This window comes from Lontra canadensis, unplaced genomic scaffold (assembly GCF_010015895.1).
Source record: "Lontra canadensis isolate GAN:19392208 unplaced genomic scaffold, GSC_riverotter_1.0 scaffold132, whole genome shotgun sequence".
NCBI lineage: Eukaryota > Metazoa > Chordata > Mammalia > Carnivora > Mustelidae > Lontra > Lontra canadensis.
In genome coordinates this window covers 666,374-675,899 of record NW_022631126.1, presented here as the reverse complement: position 1 = coordinate 675,899, position 9,526 = coordinate 666,374, and the positions used below count along the sequence as shown (strand labels likewise).

Here is a 9,526-nt window from a genome sequence, read left to right as displayed (position 1 = left end):
GGGGGGGGCCGGCAAGCGGAAGTGGGCGGGAACTTTTCCCGCCCGTGAGGGAGGCAGTTTATCCCAGCACTGCAGGCGAAGGTGGCGGAGAAACATCTTGCAAGGGTTCTCTTTGGGTGCTAATGACAGGGGACGCCAGACAGGTTTACGGTATATACCGGGCTACTGCTAGCTTGGGGACAGATCACGAAGAACTGGAAGGCGGGAGGAGAGAAGGGTCATGGCAAGATTTGTAGTACCCAAATCCGCTTCTATTCTACCAAATTTCTCTCAGTATCACGGAGTGAACGAGATTCCCTCCATTTGCCTTGGGAAGTTTCTCAGGGAACCCCACGAAAAGTGTCGCTGAAGTATCGAGGCCAGAGCAGCAGAACGCTTTTTTTTTCTCTTCTGCTTTCGTCCAATATGCACCGGAACAATTTTCGCAGCGCTTGCCGGAAGTGTGGCTAATACTGGTGCAAAACTACCTACCGATTTGACCCTCCTGGGCGGGGTCAGAGTCGCGCTTCAGCAACCTCTTCCTCAACTCCGGAAGTGTGTCTGTGTAGAACTGTTGTCTTGGAGGCGGTGCGGGAAGTGTTCTCGAGGCAGAGGTTTCGAGGGGAACCTTTTGCGGCTAGGACACTTCCTGTTTCCTAGTAACAATAGGAAGTGTCCGCGGAGCTGGGGGTAGACTCTGGCTCCGACCAGCTGCGGCCTCTTTCCCTCTTCCTTTTCTCCTTTCCTTCTTTCCCTCCTTTCCCGCCTCCAGGAGCCCTGGCGAAGTGTGCGTGTGTGGGAGCGCGAGAGCCCCCCACAGCCACCCCTTGGGGCTCGCGGCTGCAGTTAGGGTGAGGGTCCCAGTGCGCAGGCGCGCTCCCGTTCGCGGTCCCCAACGGACTCACCCGCGGCGGGAACGAAAAAGGGGCCACGCGAGCGAGGTAGGGGTCCGAGAGGAAATTGGCCAAGGAGATGAGTGAGGCGAGAAGACCTGAGTGGTGGTTGATGAGGAGAGGGGGCTCGAGCGAAGGGGCTTTGTGAGGTGAGAAGTCGGGGAACAGGTTCTGTGAGGGGGTTTAGATCCGGAGATACGAGTTGTGTGTATAGGGGTCCCATGGGAGTGAGGAATCAGAGCCAGTGAAGGCCAAGGTGTTGGAGGAGGCATAAAGGCCTGCTGTGAACAGAGTAAGGGCTTTGGAAAGAAGATTGCCCCAGTCGTTGGGTTTGCTCCTGTGTAAACTGGGATAACAGCGCTGCAGTGTGTCTCGAGGATTCAGTGACACAACGAATATTCTTTACTTAGCACAGTGCCCCGCACATGGTAATGCCCACTTAGCATGCGTTGATGTCATCATAAATATTTCAAGAGGAGATAGGAGAAAAAATGAGAAGGGTGTAGTGATGAGGTGTAACAAAAAGGTAGGGGGTGGGAAACAACCAGAAATGGGTTGGAATTTCCAAGATACAGGATAATTTGGGCTCAGTGGAAGTAGGTGAAGGAAGTGGCCAAGAGAGTCTTTTAGAAAGGAGACCTTGTGACCCTGAAAGGAATAGGGGAGCTGGGGGAACAAGCCATTGCTTTCTCTGAAGGGGGTTCTGACCCTACCTCTCAGGTCCTCAGCTGTCAACTGGAGAAAAAGGCTGCTTTTCAGTGCCTGTAGGCCACTCTGTTTAGCTGAGGGGTCAAGGAGAGAGGATTGGACTTCTCACACTGAAGGTCCTAGAAAAGGTTCAGATTTCCTTTTCAGAGGTCACAGGAGATAGGTTGGTTGGTTGTTTTGGGATTATACAGCAGTGAAGGTTAGGGACAGTAGATTTTTTGGATTTGGTCTGATGAATAGAGGTAGGTAGGTCTGTGATCAGAGATAGGTTGCATCCCTCTAGACTTTAGTTTTCTTATCTATATCTCTAGGGATGAGTTAGGCCTAGGGGAGCTTCCATATTTGGGGAGCTTGTGTGCAGGGAGGCCTTAAACAATGGGTGCTTTCAGATCTAACAGAAAGCAGGTCCCTGGGCATTATTGCTTGGGGAACATTTCTATGAGCTCTGATGAGCTTGTTGCTTATAGAGCCATGAGGCAATGTTAACTCAGGCCTGCCTTCTGACCACTGCCCCCTCTTCCTAGGCCGTTGCCCTGCCACTAGAGAAGGATGCTGCTGCCACCTGCCTGGTCTTCCTGAACCTCCAGGTTTTTGCCACACTGCCTCATGGAGGACACGCCCACCTCACTCAGCTGCTCTGACTGTCAGCGCCACTTTCCTAGTCTCCCAGAACTGTCCCGGCACCGAGAGCTGCTCCATCCATCTTCCAAGCAGGACAGTGAGGAGGCAGACAGCATCCCTCGGCCCTACCGCTGTCAGCAGTGTGGGCGGGGCTACCGTCACCCAGGGAGCTTGGTCAACCACCGTCGGACCCACGAGACTGGCCTCTACCCCTGTACCACCTGTGGCAAGGACTTTACCAATCCCGTGGCCCTCAAGAGCCATATGAGGACTCATGCTCCTGAGGGCCGCCGTAGGTGCAGGCCTCCCCGATCCAAGGAAGTCATTCCACACCTGCAGGGGGAACCAGCATCCTCTGACTCTAGGGACCAGAGGCTCAGCCCTGGGGAAAGCTGGATGAGCCAGAAAAAACAGGCTGAAGAGACATCTGGCTGTGAGTCTGGGCCTGACCCCAGGGCAGCTCTGAGCACTTGGGAAGATCTACCCACCAGACAAAGAGAAGGCTGGCAAAGCCAGCCAGATTCTGAGGGGGGTGCAGAGAGCTGGGGGCCCACTACTAATTCTGCCAGAGCCACCCCGCTCCCCACCCCAGCGAGCAGTCTCCTTAGTAATTTGGAACAGTATTTAGCTGAATCAGTAGTGAACTTCACAGGGGGCCAGGAGCCCACTCAGTCGCCTCCTGCTGAGGAGGAACGGCGGTACAAGTGTAGTCAATGTGGCAAGACTTACAAGCATGCTGGGAGCCTCACCAACCACCGCCAGAGCCACACCCTTGGCATCTACCCTTGTGCCGTCTGCTTCAAGGAGTTCTCTAACCTCATGGCTCTGAAGAACCACTCCCGACTCCATGCCCAATATCAGCCTTACCAGTGTCCCCACTGTCCCCGTGCCTTCCGGCTCCCCCGAGAGCTGCTGGACCACCAACAGACCCATGAGGGTGAAAGGCAGGAGCAGCTATGGGAAGAGAAAGGGATGCCCACCGCCAACGGGCACACAGATGAGAGCAGCCAGGACCAGCTCCCGACTACACAGATGCTGAACTGCTCCGGGGAGCTCAGCACCTCTGGGGAGCTGGAGGACGGTGGCCTAGAGGAGTACCGGCCTTTCCGCTGTGGGGACTGTGGCCGTACTTACCGCCATGCTGGGAGCCTCATCAACCATCGTAAGAGCCACCAGACGGGAGTCTACCCCTGCTCCATCTGTTCCAAACAGCTGTTCAACGCAGCTGCCCTCAAAAACCACGTGCGGGCTCATCACAGGCCCCGGCAGGGAGCTGGGGAGGATGGGCAGCCATCAGTGCCAGCAGCTCCCCTGCCCATGGCTGATACCAGCCACAAAGAGGAAGAGGTCCCCACCACCACCCTGGACCACCGGCCCTATAAGTGTGATGAGTGTGGTCGGGCTTACCGCCACCGGGGGAGCCTGGTGAACCACCGCCATAGCCATCGGACAGGAGAGTACCAGTGCTCACTCTGTCCCCGCAAGTACCCTAACCTTATGGCCCTGCGTAACCACGTGCGGGTACATTGCAAAGCTGCTCGCCGCAGTGCAGGCCCAGGGGCTGAGGGGCCCCCCAGCCACCTCAAGATAGAGCTCCCTCGTGACCAGGTGGAAGCAGAGGCAGCCCCGCATACAGATCAGGGGCATGGGTGCAAACATGAAGAGGAGGCAGCTGATGTCCCACCAGCAACAAATAGGACAGTACCCCAGATCTGTAGCACATGTGGGATGCTCTTTGAAGACCTTGAGAGCCTTGAACGTCACAGCCAGACCCACGGGGAAGGGGAAAACAGCAGGACAGAGACCAGGGTGTCCCCTCCTCGGGCATTTGCCTGCAAAGATTGTGGAAAGAGCTATCGCCACTCAGGCAGCCTTATCAACCACAGGCAGACCCACCAGACGGGGGACTTCAGCTGTGGGGCCTGCGCCAAGCACTTCCACACCATGGCTGCCATGAAGAACCATTTGCGACGCCACAGCGGGCGGTGGAGCAGGCAGCACCGGAGGCGGGCTAGCAGTGCTGGCAGCGGCGGAGAGGCCAGACTCCCATTGGGTGGGAACTGGGCCCAAGAGTTGGTGGAAAATGAGGGCCGGGACTGCCTGCAAGACCCTTCTGGGGGAGGCCCTAATGGAACTGAAGGCAACTTGGAAAATGATGGAGACTGTTTGCAGGCCGAAACTGAAAGGACTGGATGTGGGCTTGAGCAAGCTGAGGCCCATATCCAGGGTGCTAAAGAGAGCAGGCATACTGAGGAAGGGCTGGAAAGGAAGGAGGCATGTTTCCTAGACAACTTGGATATCCCAGGCGATGAGGAAAGTGGTGGGACTCACTTCTGTGATGGTCTCACCAGGCTGGATGGAGACCCGAAACCAGCCACTGGCCAGCCCAGCTCCCCTCCCCAGTCTCCCGAAGCTGGCCCTGACTGGCAGGCTGAGGTCTCCCACACGTGTTCTGACTGTGGGCATTCTTTCCCTCATGCCACTGGCCTGCTGAGCCACCGGCCCTGCCACCTGCCGGGCATCTATCAGTGCTCCCTCTGCCCAAAGGAGTTTGACTCTCTGCCTGCCCTGCGCAGCCACTTCCAGAACCATGGGCCCGGGGAGGCAGCCCCTGCACAGCCTTTCCTCTGCTGCCTCTGCGGCATGATCTTCCCAGGCCGGGCTGGCTACAGGCTTCACCGGCGCCAGGCTCATGACTCCTCTGGCCTGACGGAGGGCTCAGAGGAGGAGGGAGAAGAGGAAGGAGCCCCTGGGGCAGCCTCTACCCAGAGCCCTCCGCTGCAGCTCTCGGAAGTAGAGCTGTTGAATCAGCTGCAGCGGGAGGTGGAGGCACTGGACGGAGCCGGTTATGGGCACATCTGTGGCTGCTGTGGTCACACCTATGATGACCTAGGGAGCCTGGAGCGTCACCACCAAAGTCAGAGTTCTGGGAACACCACAGACGAAGCTCCCAGCCACTTAGGAGAGCCCAGTGATGCCATGGGAAGGGCTGCAGGTGGTGACCGTGTCTTTGAGGGCGCAGTGACCTCTCTGTCTGGGGAGGGCGAGGACACAAAGTCTGGAGAGGGAGCCGGTGCCGTGGTTGTGGACAGCCTTTGCAGGTCCGGTGAGGAGAGCGCGCCAGAGGCCCAGCCCCGCCCCTTCCGCTGCAACCAGTGCGGCAAGACCTATCGCCACGGGGGCAGCCTGGTGAACCACCGCAAGATCCACCAAACTGGTGACTTCACCTGTCCTGTCTGCTCCCGCTGCTACCCAAACCTGGCCGCCTACCGGAACCACCTGCGGAACCACCCGCGCTGCAAGGGCTCTGAGCCCCACGTGGGGCCCATCCCGGAGGCCGGGGGCAGCGGCGAGGCTCAGGACGTGGCCGAAGAAGATCTGGGTCAGGCAGACGGGGGAAGGTTCCAGGAAGAGCTGAAAGTGGAGCCCTTGGAGGAGGCGGCAAGTGTGAAAGAGGAGGAGTGGGAGGAGGCCGCTAGGAAGGGGGAGGAGGAGCCGAGGCTGGAGACGGCGGAGAAGAGCTGCCAGACCGAGGCCAGCACCGAGCGGCCCTTCAGCTGCGAGGTGTGTGGCCGGTCGTACAAGCACGCCGGCAGCCTTATCAATCACCGCCAGAGCCACCAGACCGGCCACTTTGGCTGCCACGCCTGCTCCAAAGGCTTCTCGAACCTCATGTCCCTGAAGAACCACCGGCGCATCCACGCCGACCCCCGGCGTTTCCGCTGCGGCGAGTGCGGGAAAGCCTTCCGCCTGCGGAAGCAGCTGGCCAGCCACCAGCGGGTCCATGCTGAGCGGGCCGGGAGTGGGGGCGCCCGGAAGCTGCCGCGGGAGGATCGGCCCTTCAGGTGCGGGCAGTGCGGGCGCACCTACCGGCACGCGGGCAGCCTCCTGAACCACCGGCGCAGCCATGAGACGGGCCAGTACAGGTGCCCCACGTGCCCCAAGACCTACTCCAACAGCATGGCCCTGAAGGACCACCAGCGGCTGCACTCAGAGAGCCGGCGGCGGCGAGCGGGGTTGTCCCGGCGGGCAGCCGTGCGCTGTGCCCTGTGTGGCCGGGGCTTCCCTGGCCGGGGATCTCTGGAGCAGCACCTGCGGGAGCACGAAGAGGAGACCAGAAGTGGTCCGGGAGACACAGAGGGCCATGAGGGGAACCTGGCCAGGGACCAGGGGCCAGAGGACAGAGCGGGTGGTCCTGAATCAGTTCTCCAGCTGGAGAGTGGAGCCAAGAGGCTGGGGGAGCAGAGTCTGAGCCCCATCATGGCAGCGGAGCCGGGATTCCGGGACGTGGGGAAGGCAGAAGGGAGGCAAGGAGAGGGGGGACCAGTGAATCATGGCGGATATTGGGTTCCTCAGGGTCATGTACTGGCCAAGCCAGCAGATCAGTCGGAGGAAAGGATCCCCAAGAGTCCTTGTTGTCATGGCAACACCCAGCCCAATGGACCCAGTCTGAGTCCTGTGGATAGCTGGGACAGTGGAGACAGCCGACTTCAGGTCCAGCCAGAGAGTCACCGCTTTTCCTGCACCCGTTGTGGCGAGACGTACCGCCCGTCGTCAGAAGGCCCTTTGAACCGCCACAGCACCCCTGAGACGGACTGCCACCATTGCCTGCCCTGCCCTGAGGAGTTCGTGAATCCTGTGGCCACTAAGAGCCACAGCCACAACCACATAGCTGCCCAGACCTTTGCCTGCTCTGACTGTGACAAGGCCTTTCAGTCCCATCATGAACTAGCCAGTCACCTGCACACACATGCCAGTGGCTTCGGTCAGATGCTACCCCAGATACAGGAGGCCACAGGTCCTGAAGGTGGGACCGTGGAGGATGAGGTAGATACCCCTGGCCAAGGGGAAATCCAGAAGTCCCCATCAGAAACCCCCAGCGTCCCGGGAGAGGATGCCGGGAGAGCTACTGGGGGGCAAGGAGTAAAGCCCACTGTGGCTGAAGAGGAACGGCCCTTCCGCTGTGCCCAGTGTGGGCGGTCCTACCGCCACGCTGGGAGCCTGCTGAACCACCAAAAGGCCCACACCACTGGACTTTACCCCTGCTCCCTCTGCCCCAAACTTCTACCCAACCTGCTGTCCCTTAAGAACCACGGCAGGACCCACACAGACCCCAAGCGCCACCGCTGCAGCATCTGTGGCAAGGCCTTCCGGACAGCTGCCCGGCTGGAGGGTCACGGGCGGGTCCATGCGCCTCGGGAGGGGCCCTTCTCCTGCCCTCATTGTCCCCGCCACTTCCGCCGCCGAATCAGCTTCCAGCAGCACCAGCAGCAGCACCAGGAGGAATGGACGGTGGCCAGCTCTGGTACGGAGGCATGAATGGCTTGGGCAGAGAGGATAGAAATGTTCCAGAGGAGGTGGGCACAGAGTCGGGGTGTGGGGGGTCACGGAATGAGAGGAGAGGGTCATACGGCTCCCAGGAGGTGTGAGGCAGGTGGGGGGAGCTTCGATATGGAGGAAAAATAGTTTGAGGATGCTGCCTTGTGAGGGCTGAGATTGAAACCCTGGGTGAGGTCAACAGCATGGTGTGTGGGATGGTGGGGTGGGGTAGGGGCATGGGCAGCTGCTGAGCCAAAGGGGAAGGGGCTTTTTATTTGGGGAAGGGAGGCACCTATTACATCTGGCTACTTCCCTGATCTAGCCAGAAAAGGAATGATTTCCAGAGGAAAAAATGGTCTAGGCGGTGCTCTTTCCTTGAGGCAGGGAGCAGGAGAGTGAGGAAGGGCGTGGGAGCCACCCCCAGACTCGACTGCTCTGTGGCTTTTGTGCCGACTTGGCCAGGGAAACCAGGCCACTGGTTGGCCCCCAGCTCCCTGTCCCTCTTCCCTGCATCTTGTCCCCCTCCTCTTTTCTTGGAATCTAGACCTTTGGTCCTTTGCTAGTGATACTGCCCCATGTCTCATCTTCCCCTCATCGAACCCTTTCTTCTCTCTGCTGTGCATCTCCTTTTTAGGAGCCAACCAAACCACTCTTTCTACCTGCATACCCCCGTTCCTGCCAACACACCTTTAACTGGAGGACTGAGTCACAGATAATTGTTTCTTTGAAGCCAGGCCCAGCTGTAGTTACAACAGTCATTAGCCCCTATCTCCCATCCTCTATCAGGGGAATCTCCATGGAAAGTCACCCCACCCAGCCCAGCTGGAGGATGAGCCTGCGGGGGAGTGGGGCAGCCTTTTTCTGAGCCCTGGGCTCACGCCTTCAGCCTCCCCCTCGAGATCTCTAGGCCTTCTCCCAGGACCCATTCCATTTAGTGGCCACCGAGGGTGGATGTCCCTAAGATGGCAGGTCCTTGACCAGAGATTGTCAAGGAGGGAGGGCATGGTGGGTGAGAGTCCCCTGAGAGAGCTGACGAGATGGCTTTCAGGATAAAAGATTTCTTGTGACCTCAAGGGAATGAGCGAGAAGCCGGTTAATCAGGCCTGGAAAAATAATTGGGAGTTTCTCATGTAGGCTTCTGGGCCCACGGTGGGGGTGGGGGCGGTGGGTGTGGTGGCGGCAGGATGGCCTGCAGGGTTTGGGAACAGGGTGCAAGCTGTGTGCAGTTTGCTGCCCTCAGTGACCTCCTCTCTTTCTCCCCAGGATCCCCAAAGGCACCAGCGGCAGGGAGAGGGGACTTGTCATTGCCCCCTCCTCCCACCCCCACGACCTCACTTCTGGATCCTTCACCCCAGTGGCCTGCAGACCTCAGCTTCTCCCTCTAAACTCCAAGTCTCCAAAGATCAGAATACGGGCGGGGTGGGGGGGGCGGGTTGCAGGGAAAGGCTTGATCTCCATGTTTTGCTCAGGAGTAGTTAGGCATCCCCATCTCTCATTCTCCTCTCCCACTGTGCAGAGGACCGGATCTGGCTTCTTGCCCAAGGAGGGGGTAAGGTTTTCCTCACGTCCCTGTCCTTGAAGACCCTCGTTTTCCCAGCCTTGGTCACTATGCTCTTCCCTATGATGAGCCCTGCAAGAAACCCGGTGCCAGGCTCTGCCACAAATTGGGGCCACCGTCCCCAGCCAGATTCCAACGCCAGGGAGAGGCAGAATCAGAGAGCTACAGGTGGGAATGTTGCCTGTGGAAGGGGAGCCTTTTGCTACAATTTGTAACTTATTTTCTAAAGTCTATTTTGTAACAATTTATTTAAGTTTAGAAAAAAAAAAAAAAGGAAAATTGCCCCCCCCCCCCCCAAAAAAAAAAACCCTCGAATTTTCAAAGTAAGTGACTGGTGTGATCCTATCTGGGTCTGAAGAATAGGGAAGGCTGGGGACGCCTGCGTCGGACAGCAGAGCTGAGTGTGTCGGGGAGCATCCCGCAGGCGACATCTCCCTGTCCTGCAGGG

At 58.6% G+C, this 9,526-nt stretch overlaps 1 protein-coding gene across 4 annotated transcripts; it reads left to right on the top strand.

Moving 5' to 3' along the window:
* The first annotated feature begins 76 nt into the window (after positions 1-76).
* On the top strand, positions 77-9,370 carry ZNF646 (zinc finger protein 646). 4 transcript variants are annotated; one of them, XM_032842572.1, is made up of 3 exons: positions 77-150; positions 2,105-7,506; positions 8,784-9,370. In XM_032842572.1, the coding sequence occupies exons 2-3, from the start codon at positions 2,187-2,189 to the stop codon at positions 8,903-8,905; spliced, it is 5,442 nt and encodes a 1,813-aa protein (XP_032698463.1). In that variant the 5' UTR covers positions 77-150; positions 2,105-2,186; the 3' UTR covers positions 8,906-9,370. The 4 variants fall into 4 exon arrangements, with proteins under 4 accessions (XP_032698463.1, XP_032698460.1, XP_032698461.1 ...); XM_032842569.1 differs by lacking the exon at positions 77-150 and adding an exon at positions 576-920; XM_032842570.1 differs by lacking the exon at positions 77-150 and adding an exon at positions 576-1,021.
* Positions 9,371-9,526: the final 156 nt, after the last annotated feature.